We start from the raw sequence: 24,760 nt of genomic DNA on the forward strand, positions 1-24,760 counted from the left end.
AAAAAAGGACAGAAAAAAATGAAACATTATCTTCTAGAGTCTAACTGTTTGAATGGAGATAAAATTCTCTCCTAACAGGTTTATGTTTTTACTTTGCTTTTTATATTTCTAGATACTGTGAGTTGCTGCTGAGAAACACAAATAATACTCACTGAACAAAACACCAGTTAGTATGGTAAAACAATTTTTGGTTCAGAAATTAAAGGATTAAGTTTTAAAGATTATAGTGTACTACAGGGAATTTACATTTTTAATATTTGATTGTAAATATTTGTGGTAGTGCAGCATCACATTTATATGTACACTTTTTAAACTATACACAGAGTATGTTATTCTACTCCAAGTCTTATTTACTCAGTTTTGTGCAGTTTAGTTACAAATCTAGTAAGTGATAAAATATGCGAAGGAAACTACACATTACAGTTTCACTTAAATGTGCTGCTTAAATACACAAGATTTTCAGCAATTAAGGAATAAAAAACTGAAGGCTTAATTATACCATTAATGCAACCACAACCTTCATTACCTGGAGCTGTTTCTTAACACGTTCATTTTTCTGTGTCTCTGTTACCCGTTCTTCCTCACTTCTGTGGTTCATGACACCATCAGAAGACAGTTCTGCACTAGCTTCAGCATTGTTCTCATCATGTTCATCATGCTCATTCTCTGTTGGAGGAATAACTGGTGGTGGTGGTGGTGGAGGAGCAGACATTACAGTCTTCAGTTCTTCTTTGGTCTTTTCCAAATCCTCTTGGGCTGCAAAAGCCTAAATAATAATACTAGTACTTAGCATTTATATAGTTTCACCTTCAAAGTGATCTAAAAATAATCCAAGAATTAAAAAGAAAATAGTTTAAATGTCTACATATATGGTAACCACTCCTTCTGTACACTAGCAGAGTCATTTATAGACTGAAACCTGTGAGGATATAAGCCAGAGTGGAAAGGAGTTCTGATGACAGTATTTTTCTCCACATTGATTTATCGCTCAGTATTCTGAAATTAAATAGATATTTTGTATGGTTTGAAGAAGTTGGAGGACTAGGTCTTTTGGGGTGGGATTTTCAAAGGAGCCAAAGGCAGACATGTACCCAACCTCACTAAATTTCAATGGGAATTGTGCACCTAACTCCCTCCTTTGAAAATCCCAACTTAATACACAATGAGAGTTTGTTACTTTGTGCTGCCATTCTGAGGCTTCCTCTTCCTTCTTCTTCTTGGCCTCCTCTAGAAGTGCGATCTTGGCAGTGAATTCAGCAAGTTCTGCTGCCTAAAAACAAGAAAATTAAACAAGCAGAAAGATTAATTTGCTACTCATTTTTGGCTATGCGTAGAAGGGGCAAAGCTTTTGCTATGCTTTAGGCTAGAAGAATTAACTAACTAGGAGCTCAATCACTAAAAGTACTATTTTAAAAGGTACAAAAAATATGAATGAGCTGGGAGAAATTCTATGCTGCACCTCACAGGAAGCATTGCCTAGTGAGGAGGGCTTTAAGTCACCTTTGTACATCCCAGATTCTGAGCTGGCTGAGGGCTGATACAGCCCCAGGTGTGAATTAGAACAGCCCCAGGAGCTCCTAACATTTACAGAAGCCTTACTTGGGCCACCTACAAGCTGGCACCACAGCCCAAAATCTCGGGCTTGTCTTCACTACTGAGGTAAGATGACCTAAATTACGCTACTCCAGCTACATGAATAACGTAGCTGAAGTTGACGTAGCTTAGATCGACTTACCGCAGTGTCTTCACTGTGTTGCACTGACGGGAGACACTCTCCCGTTGATTTACCTTAATCCTCTCAGGGAGTTGGAGTACCGGGGTTGACCGGAGAGCGCTCTGCCATTGATTTAGCAGGTCTTCACTAGACCAACTAAATTGACCCCTGCTGCATCAATTGCAGCAGCGCTGATCTCATAGAATCATAGAAGATTAGAGCTGAAGGGACCTCAGGAGGTCATCTAGTCCAATCCCCTGCTCAAAGCAGGACCAACCCCAACTAAATCAAATCAAAATCTCCCAACAGTGAAGACCAGCCCTCAGTGCTATGGTAACTCTCCTTCTCACTCTCAGGCCTATCTGTTACAGATGGGGAATGCAGGGGGTCAGGGTAGGGCTGCTCCTACACTGGAGGAAATTTTCCCTGGATAACTATGGTGCCTTTATAATATAGTGTGTACAGGCCAGGGCCTGGAATCAACCTACTATATTTTCTTACTTTCTACCCTCAGTGATGGAAAAGGGAAAAAACTTACATAGTTGTAGTCAAACATAATATTTTCTTAAGCTTAATTTTTTCCCATTTAACAGAAAGATCAGCCTCTCAATGGGATGAAAATGACTGGCTATCTTACAGTGAAAGAAACTAAGGGAAGCCATTCTGGTTCTCAACCAGATGAACCTGAAATATTAGGCGGGGGTTTGTTTCAGAGTGGCTATATAGGACGTATCTGTGAGGGAAGCATACTATGGCTTCCCTGTGTCCGCTCCCAAATCTTATTTTCTGCTGTGGGTAGCAATACAGTGGGAGATAGCCATATTCTGGCAACTTCTCAACAGTGATCTCTATGATAGCAGAGGATGCTGATGTATGCCACCTATACAGGTAATTTTAGTTATTATGAAAAAATACTTCTACATTCTGGGTGGGATTTTCAAAAGCGCTCAGCACTGGCCAACTCTCCTCCCAAAAGAAGTCAGCAGGAATTTTATGATTGATTTCACTGGAAGCAGAATTAGGCAACACTGAATTTTCCTGAAAACTCACCCTGAAATTTTAATGTACAATTTCTTTAAATAATACAAGTATATTAGTGTAATATGGTCCCATAATGAGCAATCGAGCACAGCATGTTACCAGACACTAAAGGACTGCAATGGCTCCTGGAGGTGACTGTGGGAAAACCTACAAAGGATGTCACTACATGCTATGAGTAAGATATTTCAGTATAAATTCCATTTGGCATTTTAAATTTATTATAATAATGAACAGGTCAAACTATTGTGATTGCCACTTATGTAAAAGGTATCAATCTGCTTATCAAAGCTGGAATCTAATGGTCAAGATAACTTACAGGTACCTATGTTCCATCAAGGAAGAGTATCTGTTTCTTTCAACAAAAAGGTAATTAATGTCAAACCACAAAATGCTGTATTTTCAACTTATTGAAATAACTGTAACTTGATTTCAACTACTTACTAGCTGCTCCTGATTCTTCATCTGATCAGCAGCCTGTTTGGCTAGAGCAGCTTTAGCCTCTTCTGCTGCTCGACGGTCTTTTTCCAGGCGCTCTGCTTCCTCTTTTGCTCGCTTTCGTTCTTGATCCAGTTCTAGAGCTTTTCTTGTCTGTTCTTCCAGCTCTGTCCAAAGGAAGGTTCACAAAATACACTGTTGGTTGATTTTTGTACTGATAAATATAAATGTATCAAATTTTATATTCTCTATTAAGTCAATAAATTACCAAACTGTAAGTTATTTAAAAAGTTAGCCAAGATTTTAGGGTGACTAAGGTTAGGCTCCTAAAGTCCATATTTAAGCACCTAAATAAGTGGTCTGATTAAAGCCAACGGGAGTTGCTGAGCATTCAGCACTTTTGACATTCAGGACACATTTTTAAGATGCCTAAAGCTAGGCTCCTTTTGTTTTTAAATCTTGGCCATTATCTTTAACTGTTCATCACATAGGACTTGATTTTCAGAAGCCCTGGCAGTTTACAACACAATTTGCAGAGAATAAGAGGTGGGGTGGCTCAGCACCTCTGAAAATTCTTTATCTCCTTATTAATAAAATAAGGCTTAAAGATACTTTCATCTCTTTGGAAAGGAAAGGTGTATATGTTAAATATTTTGCCATGGCATTTCACATAACCATTTTAATACAAAAGATAAGCGAAAAGCCATTATATCCCACTAAAATGGGTAGCAACCATTCCTTATCCACAACAGAGGAATCTGCTGGCCATTTTAAGTAAGCATCTCTACTACTAGAAGATAAGAGCAGTAAGGTTCAGAGAGCTAGTCCCTGGAAAACAGTGTTTTAACAGAATTTATGCCACAAAGTGCGTATTTAGGTAATTATACTCTTTCATTACCATGGTATAAGTGTCTGGGTTTAATTTGGGCATCTGCAATTAGTTTTGCCTTTTCCTTTAGGTTACATTTGTGAATTTCTTTTTTCTATTACATTGAACTTTCAAGAAAAGTTATACAATCTTACATTTTCAGTATGACTAAATGAAGTCAAATTGTATAGTCTGTCTAAATGTGACTAGTGTCAGTTTTCCTAACAATGTAAAAAGATATTTTATGAACCTTAGATCCAAAAAACTTTGATATTGCTTCCCTGCAAGAAATTAATTTACTATCCAGAGAAGCCAAATAACTTCAATTTCAAAAGGGAGTGGATAGGAGAATTTTAATAAAAAAACGATATTGTTTTAAAAGTCATTTAACCGCCAGTTTATCAAAATATTGTGAGCGGGAGGGCAGAATTGTGATAGATGTGAAATACAAAGGAATTGATAACTGAATCTGCCAATCCCATTAATTCAGCAGAATATTTTAAACAGTCATCTACGAAAGAACATCATGTCATGCCATGTCTTGTAGTAAAAGTTTAAAATATTTTATACTTTATCCATTTTTGGGTAAGTCAGTCCCCATTTGCCTTCAGCTCTCTCAGGATAGACAGGCAGTTATGAAACCAACAAACCACTATTTTGTGTGGAGGGCAGTGAACATACTGAGAGAAATCTCAAGAAATCCTGGATCTCCAATATTGAAAAGGGCAGGAATTTATACAAACAGAAAGCGTGCCTAATCTTTTTACTTAAAGGGAACTGAAAATGCATGTGTAAATACTAGCTCATTGTACTGAGGGAATAATTCCAAATGTGGCAATGCTCTCTCAGGAGGGTGTGTGTCCACTTTTCTAAATTTATTATTAAATTGATAGAGATCTCAATGTCCACTTTAATATTAGACAATAGAACAGATTTAGATTTTGAGAAAAATGACAAGAAGCAAAACTTAAAGTTACACATTTTAAAATTCCATAACATTTATTGGACACCTTCTTGTCTTAGTTGGCAAAGTGCAAAACTGACAATTATTTGAAGTGCGGTGGAGCTAGCGGTAATGTCTTTTGTGATTTGGCAGACAAGCAATAAGAGGACTAGGGATTTACATAACTTAAGAATACGGAGCAGCAAGTTACTAAGAAACTCCAAAATAGTTACGTATTTTCACCAATTTCAAAAATAAGACATTTAAAAATGTATTCTATCAAACACAAAGAGGCTTCCTTTGTGAAAATGGACAAAAATTACAGTTCCAGCTATAAAAGATTGATATATAGCATATATACATATATGGCAGAAATCGCTGTATATATGTGATTACTTAAAACAAAATGAAAGAAACATGCAGAACTTAGTAATATGTGAACATTTTATTTCATATTAAAAATTTCAAAAATAAAAACTGAATGTATTGTTTCAGAAGGTTGTTGGAACTTGTCATGACTTGCTGGCAGTAGGGAAGTTTGAAGTGAGGACATACTTCTATTTGTATAGTTTCTCTTTCACTTTTCTTTTGCTAATTTCTTAATCAGTTTCTCCTTTCTATTTTCTTTCCTTTATGGTAGATTTCTATAGATAAATATTTATTACTATTTTTATTATTTGGCCTACCTGAATGAAATTTTTAGTTCCAAATAATTTAAGGATTATGAAGAATCAATGCTTTAAAAGAAAACTGGCAATAACAGCCACTGGGAATAATATTAGAATAGAAGCAAGACACAGTTTGGCGCAATGGTTCCAGGGTAAAAACTTATTTCTAGCAGATTATATAATTTTTAAAAATCTACTACAGTACAAAGCTAAGTGCTTTTATACTATTTAATTCCAATTAAAATTATATTTTAATTTTACAGTGTTTCAACAGTTCTTTTCAGTCACATAACTCACCTCTAAAACTTAATGTTCTTATGCCCTAATACACACTCTTGTGTACACTCCTTGTAGTAAGATCATTCAGTAAATGATCACAAAATTAGAAGGTGGGGATACCAGCACTGCCTATTATTAAGGTGCCTGATGCTTCCCATTATAAGATCCTGTTGTCAAAGTTATATGCAACTGACAAATTTTAACTGTTCTAGCAAAAATTTTCCACGCCTAGTATCTGCCTTAAGGCTGAAGTCTTTGGAGAGTTAGAGCCAAAATGGTTCAGCCATTTCTGAGAACGATGTTAGCGGCCATATTAAAAAATTGCAGTGAACTTCTATAAGAGACATTCTACAGTTCCCATGATTTGGAGAGGGGATTTGAAGTTTGCCAGGGGGCTAGCTGTTTTGTCAGGGATGTGTTTTTTGCCATCCTGGTGAAGTTTCACCCAAATTTGGCCAACGTTTCAGTCTTTGAAAAACTGCAGTTTGCACATGCTCAGTAGACAATTATTACAGCTTCACAACTAAATTCTCCAAATATTCCAACCACACTGTTCATGTTCCAGTCTAGGGATGCAAGGGCAAAGCGGGACTCTCCCTGAAACTGCTGCTTGTGGCTGCTTGGGGCCAGTTTGGGACTGAAAGCAGGGAGATTGTATTCCCTGAACTCTCAGTGCTCCCTTAGCTGGGCTCAGGCACCATGATGAAGGAGGCTGTGCAAACTGAATCCAGAAAGGACAAGAATCAGACCTAGTATAGGGAAAGAAGAGAGAAAATGAGACTGGGACTTTGGAGATTGGGTGGGGAGAGACTTGGACTGGCTAGGCTAAAAGACTGGCAGCCAGAGTCGGGGAGCTGGGACTAGTTGGGCAAAAGGGTTGGAACTGGGGGCAAGGAGGAAGGGGGCACAGAGGACACTAGGGGCCAGATCTGCCAAGGAGACAGAATACAGGGGAGAACTGGGACGAGGTGGGCAAAGGGACACGGAGCTGAGGACGAGGAGGCTGAGATTGTTGAGAAAACTCAGACAGCGAGACTGGGGTCTAGCACAGGGAGAAATAAACCAAGGAGGGATGACTGGATGCAGGAAAGAGGGGAAGATTACACATAGATCAGATTAAGAGAGATTGGGAGTGGCGAGCCCAGTGGGGTAGACTAGAACTGACTGGGCAAAGAGATTGGGATAAGGAAGAGGGGTGGGGAATAAACAGTACTGGGACAAGGACAAGTTGTAAGGGACAAGGTGGAAGAGGCAGGCTTTGAGGGAACTGGGGCAGAAGAATCTGTGACACTGGAGCACTGTCTCCCGAAACGCAAGATTTCTGAATCTCACCATTCCTCTGCTGTCAGCAATACCTATGAAACCCACTGGCAGTGTCTCATCCATCTTGAACACTGGTTATGTAGAGGATGATAGCCTACTACTATCAATTACCGCTTTAGCTCAAGTGGCTGAGCTCTGTGTGGTGGTTCTAAAGATCAACCAGCTGGGTGTAGATGATGCATTTGTTTTTTCAATTTGCTTTTTTAAAAACCTAGGTATAATCACACACAAAATCCTACATTAAAGGAACATTAAGGTTTAAATTTGAGCACTCAAAAATGAAGACATGCCAGAATTAAGGTCGTCTGTGTAACTGTAATTCAGATCCCTGGTATGCAATGCACTATGATACAGTCTTTAATTATATGATCACAGGACCTTGTCTCATTCAGTGCAGAGGATGGATGAGTAAATCAGGGTAGTGTAATGAAGGAGACTTGTCTAGGCCTCAGATGGTGCAGAATTTGAAGGGTATGTAGTGAATCAGGCAGGGGATTGCAGGAAGAGAAAAGATGGTGTCACAGTTAAGGTAGTTGAATGCTATCCTGGAAAACTGGATTCTATCTTTGCTTCTGCCACAGAGTCCCAGTGTGGTACTGGACAAGTCACTTAAACTAAATATGTCACACGTGGTGGTAATTGTGTTCCTCATTATCTGGGTGCCCCAACTGAGATGCGAGGGGTATGATTTGCAAAAGTACTGAGTACTCTCAGCTGAAACAGAAATCAATAGGTGCTGTGCTTTCATCATATAAAGGTAATGGTAAGTACTCTGAAAAATCAGGTCCTAGGCACCTGAAATTGGACACCCCAATTTAGTACATACGTTTGACCTTAACTTTCTCTCTGCCTCAGTTCCCCACCTGTAAAATTGAGATAATACCACCCCTTAACAGGTCTTGTGGAGATTAATGTTTGTGAAGCGCACACATACAATAGTAGTGAGCATCACAGAAAAGCCTATGAAAAAATTAATAAATCTGTCTTCAGAACAGAGTTTGAATCATGTGCAGAAAATACGGCTAAGGGCCACACTCTTTTATCCATGAGAACAAAACAAAATATTGAAAAATGGCTCATTCAGCGAGATAAGGCTTCATCCAGGCTGGTAGGGTTTATTCTTCTCAGACTTGAGACTAGGTCAGGATAAAACCTTAAAGATGCTGGCCTAGGAAAGACTGTGGCTGAGCAACTTGTCAGCTGCAGCCCAGAGAAGACAGTGACAGAGACACTAAGAGAGAGAGACAAACTGCAGCAAGCAGGCTGCCTCTCCCAGCTTAGAGATGGAGTAGCTGGGCAGAATAGAGCTTATTAAAGTTTTCAAGGAAAGGTTAGTATTTAGGTAAGGCGAAACTTGTGTACAGAACTTTGTTCTATCCCTTTGCTCTGCATGTTAGGTACCTTTGGGTGCATAAATAATGCTTTGTTTCATTAGGCTGTTTTTGAGTCATTTTAATCAGCTGCTGTCATAGGCTCTCAGAGAAAAAGAGCTTACGTGGTTAGTAAACAGGGGACTGCAGCCCAGAGAACCAGACTAAAAGTGGTAGGACTGCATGGTTGCACCTAGATGGGGTGAAGGTAGCGAAACCTATCTGCAAAGGGGTGTCCTGGAGAGGAACTAAAAGGGTTCTGAAGTGCATGACACAAAGCTTCTACAAATTTGCAGCTAAGAACACAGAGAATTATACGTCTTTTTAAACGAAATTATACATTGTTTTAAACAATTCAGTGGTATACAATTAAAGTAGCATATAATTCAACTTCTAAAAAATGCTGCAGTGTTTGAACTACAAGTGTCAGTGAATGTTAAAATCAAAATTGTATACAAAAGTGTCCATTAGTAAAAAAGTCATATTAAGTTTTGTAATTTTTTATTAACAATCCTAAATTGTGGAACTAAAACTATTCAACACTTCTGCAAGGATTGAAATAAAAGGGATTACATGATGAATGAGAGTTTACCTTTTTGGGCCTTCATTGTCTGTTCTTCAATTTGTCTTAAGCGCTCCATTAATTCTTCTTTTTCACGTTCTATTCTTTCCTTTTCCTTTTCCGCTATTTCCCTTTTTTTCTTCTCATTTTCTAATTGTGCTCTAAAACCAAAAAAGAAATATATTACACAGCTGTGCATGAGTGCAAAAGGACTAAATTCTGCTTTCATTTACACCAGTTAAACTCAATTGAAGTCAAGGAACTTATTCTCAGTTCACGAAGATGTGTAAGCAAGAGCAGAATTCAGTACTAAGTGTTTCAGATTCAGTTTATCCTACAGATAAGTGTCAATAACTCAGTTATAACATTATTGCAATCTGGAATGTAGAAAGACTCTTAACACAATAGAGCTACAGAACCTGGGTCAAGGCTTGGCCAAGTTACATCCAAGGGTTTAGTGCTATTATGGCCAAGGTTCTGGTTTAATCTTTGCTGAAAATCACAACTGTGATTTTTAAAAGGTCAGAGAAAAGCCACGTTGTAACTGGGTTGAACTTGTATTGTCAAGGGCCCTTAGAGAGTCAAGTTTTAAAGAATTAAGCAAAGGAGAACAAAGATATTTAGCAACAGGAATAGCTTTGAGAAATTATTGAGCTTTCCACAAAGACAACGTTTGCATGTTGAAAAGAGAAGCTTACTCACCCTGTGCAGTAACTGTGGTTCTTCGAGATGTGTGCCCCTCTGGGAGTGCCACCCTAGATGTGCTTGTGCCCATGCACCTCAGATTGGCGATTTTAGGGTAGCAGTGTCTGCTTGGCCCACACACGCATCCCCCACAGCCTCGTGCCCTGCACCCTCATGCCATGCACCGATGCTATATAGAGCTGTACACGCAAACCACCCTCAGTTCCTTCTCTACCACAGAACTCGCTGAAAAGAACTCAAGCAGATGGGAGCAGGGTGGGTAATGGTGCACCCACAGGGACATACATCTCGAAGAACCACAGTTACAGCATAGGGTGAGTAGCCTTCTCTTCTTCTTCAGGTAGTGTCCCTATGGGTGCTCAACTCTAGAGGGCTATCAAGCAGTACCCTCTACGAAGGGGTGGGGTTCACAGTTGAGTCTAGGATTGAAGACAGAACAGAAGGGCCAAATACGGCATCAGAAACTGAGGCATGAGTGATTACATAGTGTTCAACAAATGTATGAATAGCTCTCCATGTCATGGCTCTACATATTTCTGCAATGGGAATGTTCTTGTTAAATGAGTTCATACCCTAGAGGGAGATTGAAAATCATGAGATTGATAGCAGTAGGTAATGCAGACAGATATCCAATCTACAAAGCCTTTGCTTGGAAACTGGAAATCCCCTACTTCTGCCTGCAATGGAGAGAAATAATCTGGGAGATTTCCTAAAGGCTTAGCTCTGTCCAAGTAAAAGGTTAATGTCCTCCTGACATTGAGCGTACGTACTGTCACATCTCCTTTATCCTGGTGTGGCTTAGAGAAGAAAACTGGAAGGTGGATAGGGTTGATTTATATGGAAGTCTGAAGATAACATTGGCAGAAACTTGGGATGAGGTTGCAGCGTGACCTTATTTTTAAAGAAGGCTGTGTAAATAGCATCAGAGCCCCTATCTCACCCACTCTTTGATTAGAAGAAACGGCTACTAGAAATTCAGTTTTCAGAGACAGGTATAGAAGGGAGCAGGTGGCCATAGGTTCAAAGGGAGGCCTTATAAGACATTTGAGTATCAAATTGAGGTCCTATGCTGATGTAGGGCACCTGATTTGAGGGAAGAGGTTGTCTAGTCCCTTGAAAAACCTCCTTGTTAGAGGATGAGCGAAGACAAAAAAAACCCTGGAAAGCTGTTACAGCTTACTGCTCAGGGAATTCTGCACCATTGTGTGTGTGCAGAATTTATGTTCCCCACAGATTTCTTTGCTTCCCCACAGAAAAAAAGACTTTCTGACAGGGAAGCAAAGGGAAGCTGCAAGAGCAGTCATGCACTATTCCCTAGCAGTGCAGGTACATCATTTTAGGCACCTGGAGCAGCCAGTGGAGAGGTAAATCACTGCGGGGCTGGGGACATCCCAGCCAGTGGCTCCTACCCTGAGCCAGGATCAGCTGATAGTCCTGGCTGGGCTGGAAGCAGGAGAGGACGGTACTTCCTCTTCCCCTGCAAGGAGTGGCTGGGGTTGTGTCAGACCCACTCCCAGAGACTCCCCCCAGCTGCAGGAAGCTCAGCATCCTCCCCTGCTTCCTGCCCTCATTGCTCCTCAACTGTGGGGGGAGGGGTCGCTGTACAGTGAGCTGCTCCCCCAGCCAGTCAACCCCCGTGCATCGGGACCTCCCATACCTAAACACCCCTGCCAAGCTTCACCCGGTACATCCAGAAGCCCCCTAGCCCTCCATACCCAAACCCCACCCCACTGAACTTCAAACCTTGCATCTGGAGCCCCTCTGCTTCCGGACCCCTATCCCTGCACCCCCACTGAGATCCCTGCACTCAACCCCCGACTCTGATGCCCTAACCTCTGCAATAGCCTGAGCCCGGACATCCAGACCCCCATACCACTGACCCCCAAATAGCTTTATCGAGGCCGCCACCCCACTAAGCCCCACTTCCCCAGCACCCTGCCCCCACCACTGAGACACCCACATCCCTCCCCTGAGCCCCAACCAGATTTCACCTGGAAGCCCCTGCAGACTCCCATTGCCCCTGCACCTGGAACTGCCCCCCGCATGAGCCTCTGTGCATCTAGATCCACCCATACCTAGACCCCCGCACTGAGCTGCCTGCACCCAGATTGTCCCACACAGAATCCTCTCACCCCACACCTGGATCCCCCCACACTGAGCCCCTCCACACTTGTATCCTACCTGGTTGAACCAGCCTGCCCCACACCTGGTGCGCCTGGCACAGAGGAGAAGGGTCCCAGGGTGTTTCTGTGGCAGGCCCAGGCCTTGTGCTGTGTCAGGGTTGGGTGCAGCCTCACCGCTGAGTCCGTGTTCCAGGCATGGGGGATTGGGGGGCTGCAAGACGATCTCCCACCTTCGTGCAGCCAATGGCCTGTGCTCCCCACTGCCATGCTAGAGCCTCTGCATTTATTTATTGACAAATAAAACTTGCAGAATTTTAAAATAGTGTGTGCAGAATTTTAAATTTTTTGGTACAGAATGCCCTCATGAGTAACAGCTGCCAAATGTACTTTTACAGAGCTTAAAGATAAACCTGTAATTTTTAGCTTTAAAACGTAATCTAGTTCAAATGATAAAGGAGAGTATGTAGATGAAAGATGTTTTAGGTCACACCAGTGTTTGAATCTCATCCACTTTTTGGTGTATGTGTAATAAGTAGATTGTTTCCTGCTATGAAACAACACTTTCTTCATGGCTCAGAACGAGTTGTTTCTAACCACACAAACCATCTAATTAGCTATACCTTCAGCTGGAGAACTCCGAGGTTGGGGTGAATGATTTGACCATCCAAGAGAGGAGATAGGGGATGGTCTGGAAACAGCAAGCTGAGTGAGGTAAGGAAACCATGTTTGTCACAGCCATGTTGAAACTATGAGAATAACCTTGGCTTTCTTGATCTTGAACAGCACTTTGGATATCAGTGGAACTGGAGGAAATGCATACAGAATGCCTGGACTTCAACGACGTGACCCAGATCACTTCTTGAGCAGAACTGGGACCACTTCTTGGCAAAAAGGGGTATCTGTGGGATGCCACAACATTGAAATATGTGGAGTATAGTGGGATCTATCTCCCATTCGTGATCTTGTGAGAAATGTCTGCTGAGGGCATCCACTGTGGTGTTTTGAATGCCCAAAAGGTAAGCTGCTAAGATGCTGATCTGGTTTTGTATGCACCAATTCCGAAGTCCCACTGCTTTGGGGCAGAGGGAAGGTGATCTCACTCCTTCTTGGCGGTTTATATAAAACATGCATAACATGTTCTCCATCGGGATATTTATGTATTTGCCCCTAATCAGTGGGAGAAAATGGATACAGGCATTTCTGACTGCTCTGAATTCCAACAAGTTGATGTAAGGTGTGGAGGGTGGACTCGGGAGACCGCCATCTGTCTTGAACAGTGTTAGTGTCTAGATGAGTTCCCCATCCCAGTAAGGATGCCTCTCATTACTGGTGTTGGAGATGGCTGAGCGAAGAGGACCCTTGTGAAAACATTGTGAGGGTTCTTCCACCAGTCAAGGCGTTTTTTGACTACCAAAAGGCATGGAGAGTAGTTTGCTTGGTGAGTAAAAACAGTTCTGAGCTACCCCTGGATGCAGCACATGTGAAGTCTCCCATGATTTATTAAAAAGGTGTCAGCTGCCATATGTCCCAATAGCCAAAGACAATTCTGGCCAGCGTTTGAGGGTTGACTTGAACTGTAGTGACTAAAGTGGCTAGGGCTATGAACCTGTAAGAAGGGAGAAATGCTTTGGCTGTTACTGCATCGAGGTAAGCTCCTACGAACTCCAGTTGTTGTACTAGGGTTAAGGTGTACTTTTGTATGTTTAATTGTAGTCCCAGTCTGAGAAATAGGTCTACAGCCCTCTGAGTGGCCATCGAAGCTTCGTTGAAGGACTGCCCTTTGAGCAAGCAATCACTGAAATATGGGAAAATCAGAGTTCCTTGTTTGCGAAGATGAGCCATTACCAGAGAAAGAACTTTTGAGAACACTCTGGTCACAGACTAGAGACCAAACGGGAGCACCATGTATTGAAAATGTTCTTGACCCAGAGTGACGCATAGCAACCTTCTGTGGGAGTGCTGGATTGCTATATGAAAGTAAAATCTTGAAGACTGAGGACCAGTCCCCTTAGTCCAATGATTGAATTATTGCTACAAGAGTTACCATTTTGAACCTCTGAATCTTTACAAATCTGTTGAGTAATCTTAGCTCTAGAATAGGTCTCCAACTGCCATTCTTTTTTGGAATCAGGAACTACCTGGAGTACAATCTCCTCCCTCTGTGTTGTGTGGGAAAATAGAGTTACCTTTTCATAACTGTTGTTCTTTGAAATGTGTTGCTCATGTCCATTCCATTGTAGGTGTGTGTACTTGCCACATTCACTGGTGCTGGAAGTTTGTCCTTGAGTGCTATCCGTAGGGGAGTAGCACGTATATGCACCAGTATAAAAGGTGCTACCAGCTCACCCCACTCTCAGTTCCTTCTTGCCAGAAACTACAACAGCGGGGAAGGAGGGAGGGTCATGGAATGGACATGAGCAACACATCTCGAAGAACAGTTATGAAAAGGTAATTATCTTTTCTTCAAGTGCTTGCTCATGTCAATTCCATTGTAGGTGACTCCCAAGCAGTACCACCGGAGGGAGGGAGGAGTTAATGGACATGTCGATTGCAACACAGCTCTGTCAAAGCCATCATCATCTCTGGCCTGCTGAGCGATGGCATGATGCGTCGTGAATGTGTGTACTGAAGACCATGTCACGGCCCTGCATATATCCTGTATAGGGACATGTGCCAGGAAGGCACCCGAAGACGCCTGTGCCCTTGTCAAATGGGCCTTCGCTACCGGTGGAGGCACAGCCTGCGCAAACTTGTAACAAGTACTAATGCAGGTGGTGATCGAACTTGAAATTCTCTGAGAGGACACTGAAAGGCCCTTCATCCTGTCAGCTATTGGGATAAAGAGCTGGGCTGATCTGCGGAAGAGCTTGGTGCACTCCAGGTAGAACACCAGGGTGCGCCTGACATCTAGAGTGTGCAGCCGCCTCTCTGCACTGGTCATGTGAGGCTTTGGACAGAACACCGAGAGCAAGATATCTTGGGTTGACATGGAAGTGCGACAACACCTTAGGCAGGAAGGCCGGGTGAGGCTACAGCTGGACCTTGTCTTTGTAGAATACCATGTATGGGGGCTCTGAAGTGAGGGCTTTAATCTTGGAGACTCATCTCATCAAGGTAATCACTACCAGGAATGCAACCTTCGATGACAGGTGGGAAAGGGAACAAGAAGCCATGGGCTTGAAGGGCGGACCCGTGAGCATGGAGAGGACTAGGTTGAGATCCCATTGGGGAACCAGATCCCGGATCAGAGGAAAGAGCCTTTCAAGGGGGGATAGGAGGTTGGAAAATAATAGGGGAGCAGGAGCCAGGACACAGGCTAGAAGGTCGCCCTCAAGCACACCCTCAAAATGCCTGCTTACCACCCGGCTGACTACAGGTGGAGCTTGAGTGAGCAGAGGATGCCGGCTGATGACTTTGCCGGCGCTTATAGCCCTTGTCATTCTTACAGAAGGGCTCCAGCTGAGGTTGGTTCCCAAACCTTTGGATCTGTTGTGGCTTAAACCGATTCTTTGCCAGCCCCGGCGTGTACAGCCCTAGGATATGCAAGGTATCCCTCGATTCTTTTAGGCCATACAATTTACTGTCTGTTTGTTCGGAAAACAGTGGCAGGCCACTGAACGGGAGGTCCTGGATGGATTGTTGAACCTCCGTCAAAAGGCCTGATGACTGCACCCAGGACACCTGCCTCATGAAATGGCCGAGGCCATGGTCCAGGCCACGGTCCAGGCCACAGAGACTGCTGCTTTTGATGCCACTTGGAGGACTGCCCTGGCCACTGCCCTATCCTCATTGAGGATAGTCAGGAATTTCTTCCTAGGCTCCTCTGGCAGTGAGTCCATGAACTTGGCCATAGACTGCCAAATATTAAAATTGTAATTGCCAAGCAAGGCCTGATGGTTGGTTACTTTCAGCTGGAGGCTGGATGTAGAATAAATGTTTCTACCAAAGAGATCAAGCATCTTTGCCTCCTTGTTCTTAGGCATCAATCTCGGTTGGCCCTGCCTATTGTGCTCATTGGCTGCCAACACAACCAGTGAGCTTGGGGCAGGGTGGGTATAAAGATACTCATACCCCTTAGCGGGGACAAAGTATTTTCGTTCTGCCTTCTTGGAGATGGGGGGCAGTGAGGAGAGTGGCTGCCACAGGGCCTTAGTAATTTTTACCACTCCCTCGTGCACTGGCAATGCCACCCTGGAGGGGGCTACTGCACTCCATACATTAAACAGGGAATCCGAGGGCTCCGCCAGCTCCTCAGCTTCCAGACCCAGGTTTGAGGCAACCCTCTTCAAGAGCGCCTGGTGAGCCTTGGCATCGTCCTGGAGAACCAGGTGAGAGGGCCCCACTATCACCTCATGAGGTGAAGAGGACAAGGACGCAGGTACAGATGGGTCTGCCAACTCCACCACTTCTGCCAGGGGAGCCTCAGCCAAGGCTGGCTCGCCCTGGGAAGCCCATTCTCATTCCACGTCTAAGTCAGGGGGCGGGCGGGAGACTGTCGCTGATCATCTGTCGGATGCCCGTGAGGCCGACCTATGCCCCTGTGACAGTTGGGGAAATCTCCAGGGGTTCCAGAGTTGCCAGGGGGCAGGCCACAGACTATGGGGCCATGCTGCCACTGGTGGTCCAGCAGGGAATGTCACTGCCCCCGACAGATGACCCTGGCCTGCAGGCAGGATCTCCTCCTTGCTATTGGAGCCCAAGGAGGGCGATACTTATCTGGGAGACCAGGATGATGACGAGGCAGCCTGTCTACCCTGATCCCGTTGGCTCTGGCCCTGGACCTCACTGATGGCTTTCTGTGCCACGATCCCATTAACCAACAGCAGCGTTCGGTGGATCATGGATGGTACCCTTGCAATAGATGCCTTACACTTAGCGAGTGACGCTGCTCCATTGAGTGGTAGCGAGTAGACCGACGTGTCTGAGACCGTAGATGCGCCCGTGGTGAACCATGCTGGCATTCTGGCGATGGTGACTGGCGTGTCAACCTTCCGGAGTGGTGCATGAGATGGGAGAGCAGCTCGGGCGTTTCTAGCACCAGGGCTCTGTGGACCAGTGCCACGCCTCTGCGGGTCTGCACCAACCCACTGGCAATCGATGCCTCAAGCCCGAGGAATGCTGCCTCGGAGTCCGGGGACCAACGCTGGGAACTCTGGCAGACAAGCCAACCCCTCAGCTGGGGACTGGTGGCAATGTTCAGGCGTGTGCTGAGGGGGCACCCCCTGTGGCGGGAAGCAGTGCCGCATTGATGGGGACCGCTGAAAGGGTCCCAACGCAGGTTTACCCCATGAACAGGGCACCTCACTGGCTGCTGTGGGTGGCACTGGGAGGGACAGAATGTCCTTAGTGGCCTGAAAGGCCTCAGGTATGGATGGCACCGCCAAGTGCCAAATGCCTCTGCTGCTCCCCGAGATGGCAGGCGGGTCTTGGAGTGTGCTCAACCACTCAGCGGGAGTCGGGGCCCGACCTCCATCTGGAGGGGAAGAGCTGCCCCGCAGCGGTCTTTGCTCTCCTCCGGCTCTCTCCTTCCCTTTACAGGACATAGGAGAATGCCCCCTCCCGGCCTTTCTTTGCTTTTTAGCTGGTAACGGGAATCGCGATCGGCACCAGTCTGAGACTGGTGTCGGCAGCATGCTCTGCACCAAGGCCACGGTGCTAGGAGCAGAGTCCAATCTGGTTGGCTCTGAGGCTGGTGCAAGAGTCGACTCCATAAGGAGTGCTCGGAGACAAATGTCCTGCTCCTTTTTGGTCCATGGTCTGAAGTTCTTGCAAATAAGACACTTGTTGCTAATGTGGGTTTCCCCTAAGCACTTCAGACAGCTTCTGTGGGGGGGATCACTGACTGGCATGGGTTTCTTGCAACAGTCACAAGATTTGAAATCCGGGGCATGCCCCATCCCTAGGCTAAGTCCCGTTTGCGACTAACACACTATCACTAAGTCCACACTAAGGGAACTATAAAACTAACAAATCTTTAACTAAATACAAAAATTTCACAACTAGACACAGTTGAGAGGAGTAAGCTTGCTGAAGTAAGGAGACATTCCAGCACCGTCACTGGTGGTAAGTGGTGCCCCTTATACCGGTGCAAACGTGCACCACTCCAGAGGGCACCAGAGCTGATCCCCTACGGATACCACTGAGGGAAAAACTTCCAGCGCCAGTGCATGTGACGAGCTCACACTCCTACAACAGAATGGTCATGAGCAAGAAAAATAACTGGTTCTAGAGCACCCAGATTCAGAAGAGAGTCGATTTCCTGTCACAAAAGGTGCTCATGAGAGGGGTCCTGAACAGGGACAGCAAGGGGGATGGGTTGCGGAGAGGGAAGTAAGGTGGATGGAGTATTTTGTTGAAATAATCTCCAACACTCACTAGTCCGTAGCAATATGTTCCCAATTCTGACAGAAATGAGAAAGGCAGTCACCAAAGTGAGGGAGACTTGCAGATTCTTGCAGCAGATAAGAATGGGGATGGCAACTCAGCACCTTGACCAATCCATGCAAAACCATGCTCTGAAGTGTTCCTAACCTCTGTTTGCCAGAAGCAGGGAATGGGTGCTGGGGGATGGATCACTTGATGATTACCTGTTCTGTTCATTCCCTCTGAAGCACCTGGCATCGGCCACTGTCAGAAGACAGGACACTGGGCTATATGGACCATTGGTCTGGCCCAGTATGGCCGTACTTATGTTTTAATCAGTCAAATCTGAAGTTTCAAAATTGTGGGTTGTGAGGTCAATGCCTGAAAAGTAGTTGGTCTCCTTCTGAACCGCTGTCCCTTACATTGAGGTTCGTAACGATTCTGGGAGGAATCAGATCTCTGTGCCATTTGGGACCTACTGAACTTTCTTTTTTGTGCAGGGGTGTAAATTCCCAGAGTGCGCAAGGTGGCTCTAGAGCGTAGTCAGCCTGCTGTGATGATCACCTGGAATTGCTCCTTCTGGTCTGTTGGAAGATGCTCAAAAAAGGCATTTAACTTTGAATGGTTAGTATGGCTGTATTTCACCATGATGGCTTGATAACAGGCAATCCTAAATCGTAAGGTAGCCAGTGTGTATGACTTACAGCCAAATAAATCAAGATGTGTTAAATCTGTATCATATCAATTTAGCATGGTGCTGTCAACCATGTTCATTCACAGCACCAACTACAAGAGAGTTGGGGGATGGGTGCGAAAAATAAAAATTCAGAGTCCTTGGAGGGAACGTAATTGTTTGTCTGCCCTCTTATGGGTGGATGGTACTGTGGTTGGAGTATGCCAAATTATTTTTGCAGGGTCTAAGAAGGCCTCACTAACAGGTAGTGCAATGCCAGCAGATGATGAAGTGTGCAGAGTATCAAGTAATTTATGTGCAATTCCTTAACCTCCACCAGTGGAATTTGCAAGGGGTCCACTATCCTTTTAATGAGGACATGGAACAGTATAAAATCAGCCAAGGACAATGGAGAAGGCATTTCAGCTTCATCTGAGGAGGAGAAAGGGCAATCTGTCCAATCTGGCTTCCTGCCCCTCAAAGATCTCCACTTGTGGATCAGGAACCTTAGAAAGAGAGGCTGGTGGAAACTGTCTGCTCTTCTCCTGGTAAGAAAAAACTAGGGCCCTGGAGAATTGCTGTAAGGGTTCAACGGTCCCAGTATGGCTACTGAGGTGGTACATAAGGTATGGGTGCAGGCACCCAAGTGTGTCCATACCAGCATGGTGGAGCACATCTCTCACAAGGATAGTCCGACACCTTAGAGGTCTTGGGATAGAAAGTTCCTTGATAATGGAAGGGAAAGCCTCAGACAGAAATGTGAGAAAATGATGAAAAGTCCCCATCCTCCTCCTCCTCACTTGGTAGAGATAGGCATAGACTCCGTCGGTACTGGGCAATCTCTGTGAACGAGAAGTGGTTGGTACCAAGAATGGGTCGGTGCCAAATAGGGGAGATTCAGGTGTTTGTTACTGCCAAGTCCCAAGAAAATCAACACTCTTGCAGTACTGAACAGTGTACGGTATCAAAGAGGCAAGTTGGGCAGGGGTAACTGTGGCAGAAGGCACAGACAGTACCAAAGGTCTCATGCTCTCCGATGAATGACCAGCAGGTGTCGGTCTGGTCTTTTGTGGAGCTGACGTGCTGGATACTGAGGACCTAGTAGACTCTGTCAGTACCAATTTAGAAGAGCAGGTCATCTACTCTCTGCCACTCCTATCACCTGATGGTACTGATCTTCCCGAGCTGCAATCCTTAGAGTCCTTAGGCTTGCTGGTGGTCACAGTACCTGAGGAACCTGCCGCCTCGTCAGAAATCATAGAATATCAGGGTTGGAAGGGACCTCAGGAGGTCATCTAGTCCAAGCACCTGCTCAATCAGTAGGTGCCAAAGTGAGTGTCTGAATCTGATACCATCTCTTTGAGGTGGATTCTCTATCCAGAAGACCACTTTCTAGAGTCTTTTTGAGAGGATCCCATAGATTTCCTCTTCAGTACTCTAGAGGCGTGCTGTGCCGAGGTTTAAGTGATAGACCTGTTCGAAGACCGTTGTACAGTGGGGTGGCCCCTGGCTGGAGCAAACCCTCCATCATAAGGAGACATAGTTTAAGTTCCTGGTTCTTTCTGGCCCTCAACTTCAATTTCAGACAGAAACTACACTTTTGGGGAACATGTGACTCCCCAAGGCAACGGACACACCGGGAGCGTCTGTCACTGACTGGGACAGCCTCTCGGCACAAAAGGGAACTTTTAAACCCAGGAGAATCAGGCATACCCTCAACACACCGTAAAAGCTCCTATCTGAGGCGCAAGCACACGTAGAACAGAGCACCCATAAGAAACACTACTTGACAAAGACAAGGTTTTTTAGTAAAGCCAGATGACCCTTATCAATCCATGATCTAATTTACATATTCAGAAGTGGACAGGTAGAGTTTTACCTTCTGGGACCCCAGGTACTTTGTGATTCCATGGCCTGTTCTCACAAAATGCTTTAGATGTATTTTATTCTGGTTCACAAAAGATTTTTAATGTCATACCTTTCCAACTGTTTCTGATGTTTCTCCTCTCTAGCTTGGGCCTTCATCTGTTGCACTTCAATTGTATCAGGCTTTCTCCTCCTCATGTACAGTTCATGATTTCCCATACACAATGCCAAAATCCGCTTATTAATTCTCAGACGAGGTGCATAAAAAACAAAATCCTAGCAACAAAATATTTTAAGTTTAATTTAAGTGCAGCTCTTACAGTCTAAAAATCTAGAATTTAAGCTAAAATCAATGCATTATATGTTTGGATTTGTAAGATTAAATATAATTTTACAGCAATCTTGACATTTTATCTCTTGCCAGTCCAATGGCAGAAATCTATAGCAGTGTTCCCCAAATGATGGGTCCTGATCTCCACAATGAGTTCAAGAAAGATTGTAAAATAGGCCATGAGCCTGGCATGGAAAGGAGGCCCAGGGAATGAGGGGGAAGTGAGCCAACACTGCACTCACCCTATAGTGGAAGCTCTTGTCCTACATGGCTGGGCCAAGCTCCCCACTCCGGGCATTGCAACCTGGTCTACAGGGTCACAGAGCCACTCAGTTTGGTCCAGTCACCCCTCCACTGTGAAGTGAATGCAGGTTGGGCCTACTTTCCAACTCAAACCCCATGGGCCTCCCCTCTGCACTGAGCTGGGATTAGGGTTGTGGTGCCCCTTCAGAGGGACAAGGAGAAGGATGCTGGCCTATGATTTTGGAACCCCAACCCCCAAATTTGGACGGTAGGTGAATCTCTCACACACAAAAAAGATTAAAAAAGCAGTTCATGGGTCACCTTAGTAAAAAGTTTGGGAACCACTGATCTACAGGACTACCAGCTGAAAGAACTATCAATGTTCTGAAAACAGTGGGAGAATATTCACTGTTTACTTTAATATTTTGGCTAATTCATGAAGTTTAATTTTGTGCCCCAACCTATACTTCAGAAGGAAGATGCTGCAGTGGTGGACAGCAGCAAAAAGTTGTAAGAAAACTGGGAAAAAGCAGAAGTGTAACTTTAAGGGATACTGTACAGCAGCTGTCCAACCTGCACTAATAATGTATTAGTGGAAAAATATCCAAAAATCATCCAAACAATATCCAAAATGTGGATAAGACAAGAACAAGATAAAAATAGCATATTCTCTCTATACTTTAAAATGAACATTTCCTTTTGATTATGCGTTACTCCACAACTGAGAAGTCTAAGTAATTGAGAGGGGCTCTTGGTGCCATTTACACAGCAGAGAAGAGCTAGTGCGTATGCAAAAGTGTCAGAGCATGTTAGATCATAGTTAAAATCCTCATACATAAAGAAAAATATCCCACAGACTTTACTTACAGGGGCCTTTTTGTCAATCGGCTTTATGACAAACTTTTTGTCATTAAATGAGATGTTTCTGATTTCACTCCAAGGGAAACCAATCTTGGGTGTCAACCTTCAAAAAACAAAACAAAACCAAAAAACTATTTTTAAATCAAAGGCACAAAAATATGCATTCCCACCAAATATTTAAATCCATCTTTATTAACTTTGTATTGTTTTTTCAGTCACACTTTATATGCTATGGTTACATTACCAAACAGTTAATGAAGCAATGATAAATAGTTGACAGATATTTAATTAATGTTTAATTGTTACAGATAGTTATACAGTGTACGGAATCAAAAGTTTCCTTATAACTAACTATAGCACCTTCTACTGATGTGCTCATATCCTTTAATCTTTAACACATACTATTCATGTTATAAGACTGGTACAAAAATCAATAATTTATTGCCCCTTTATAAACAATTAGAAGTATACCTGTTATAAAATGAGTGACTGTTTTCACAAAAGAAACACTCAAAAGTCTGTAACTATAACAAAGACAGAAGTTAAATCATCTTCCTTAAGTAATTTTGCATTTTGATTGAAGTTAGTTGTGCAATTTGAGTTGCTACACTGATTCCCATAATTCAACTTAAACTTCATCCCCTGCATTGTTTTCAGTTAAACATTCGGATATAATTTTTATCAGAAATAGTTGGAACATGTTGTGCATTGCATTATATTACATCAATGATGAATATTTTTCTCAATTGGACTAGAAGTCTTTTCCATTTACATTACAGTATCACAATTACAAACACGAGCAGCAGTTAGCAACTGAAGATGTATTTCAGATCAGAAAAAGGTATTTCTTTCTATTTCATCGCCCTAAATGAATATTTCCTCCAACTCTTAGAAGCTACAGTGCCATCTAATGGCAATTTAGGTTTGCCAGGAATACTCTCAGGGACCTCATTTATTAGTTTGAAGGCAGATATTTTGAATGTAGATGGTATTGGCTATGTGATGTTGAGCTCACAATGTTTAATTCAGAAAATTCATGATGACTTTGTTTGCTAGTATCGTGATTCTAAAGAGTTGCTTTATTATATATTCTTTCTATATCTGAAATGATGGGGAAAGAGAACAAAGGAGGAATGGGTGGACAGAAAGCTTCTCTGACCTCCTAAACAGAACAAGATGTTTCAATCTATTAAGAGTTTTCTTTGAATAAAAAAATTACACTTTATACGAGTGCAGCTTTGTTCTACAAGCTCTCCTTTTAATTGTAGCTATTACAAATAAAATGCTTCCTATTTTAAAAGAGTACTTCCACTTCCGCCATACTAACAAGATATCGTCCTTGTTGTTACTCTCACTGAAGAGAGTGGGAAGCACAGAGAGCATCCATACAAAAAAACACTTTGTAAGCCACTCAATCTTCAAAATGTGGAAGTCCAAATTGAAACCCACAAAGTGGGAGTAAATTCCCCTTTAATTTGAGAGGAATTCAAAAACCTCCACTAGTGAACTTTTCTTCCACTTTCTCTCTCTTGTTATTTAGTCTGTAACATATTTGGGACAAAATTGTCTCTTATTACATGTATGTATAGTGCCTAACACAATGGGGTCCTAATTTCTGTTGGGACACTTTTATAATAATACACATAATACAAACAACTTACTTGTCATCATGCTCATAAATATTCAGGCCCAAAGCATCAACACCTAGCCACAATTCAGTACCCTTTTTATTCTTTATTTCGAAGTAGTTGACTCCATACATTTCCAGATCTTGTGCAATCTTGAGGTATTCCATCATAGAATCTTCCCTGATGAGAGAAGATAGGGTAACTAAGACAAACGAAAATAAATGATGTATATGAGTGGAGAAACTAAAGAATGCCTAAATTTGACACTTCAAGTTAATAATTTTATTTAATTCCTCTTGAGGAATTCACCTGGAATTCTATCTGGGTACTTATACAGCTGTCATCACCATAGTATTGAGTTCCTCACAATCATTAAATTTTATCCTCAAACACCACTGTGAGCTAGGGAAGTATTACATCCATTTTACAGATGGGGAATGGAGGCACATGATAGATAACTAACTTGCTCAACATCACAACCCAAGTCTAGTGCCCTATCAACTAGGTCATCCTTCCTGTCTGACCTGGATTGGGGGGGGGGGGGGAGAAAGGAGGGAGTGTTAAACAAAACCAAAGTAATTTGAAATACCTCCCCACCCCCAAAACTTAAGCTACATGGGACAATTTCTGCATAATTACCTTAACATCCCTCTGTGTTCTTCATGCCAGTTCTGTATTCTTTCTTCCCACTGTTCTTTTGTCAGTTTGTGCTGTTCTAGAACACTGTCAATAAAAGAGGCTGCTATGAAATGAAAAGGACAAAT

At 43.3% G+C, this 24,760-nt stretch overlaps 1 protein-coding gene across 5 annotated transcripts in view; it reads right to left on the reverse strand.

Annotated features, from left to right (window-relative positions):
- RDX (radixin) overlaps positions 1-24,760 on the reverse strand; it is a 133,958-nt gene that overhangs the window by 2,907 nt on the left and 106,291 nt on the right. For 4 of the 5 annotated variants that reach the window (XM_073339195.1, XM_073339184.1, XM_073339173.1 and 1 more), the window contains 8 exons: positions 24,636-24,719; positions 24,030-24,176; positions 22,375-22,471; positions 21,046-21,209; positions 9,234-9,364; positions 3,197-3,357; positions 1,178-1,270; positions 527-766 (listed from right to left, as the gene is read on the reverse strand). In XM_073339195.1, coding sequence (XP_073195296.1) covers positions 527-766; positions 1,178-1,270; positions 3,197-3,357; positions 9,234-9,364; positions 21,046-21,209; positions 22,375-22,471; positions 24,030-24,176; positions 24,636-24,719 — 1,117 coding nt within the window. Of the gene's footprint in view, positions 1-526; positions 767-1,177; positions 1,271-3,196; positions 3,358-9,233; positions 9,365-21,045; positions 21,210-22,374; positions 22,472-24,029; positions 24,199-24,635; positions 24,720-24,760 lie in introns of those variants that run through there. The other variant, XM_073339217.1, reaches the window with a different exon arrangement.

This window comes from Lepidochelys kempii, chromosome 1 (genome assembly GCF_965140265.1).
Source record: "Lepidochelys kempii isolate rLepKem1 chromosome 1, rLepKem1.hap2, whole genome shotgun sequence".
In the NCBI taxonomy this organism is placed as follows: Eukaryota; Metazoa; Chordata; order Testudines; family Cheloniidae; genus Lepidochelys; species Lepidochelys kempii.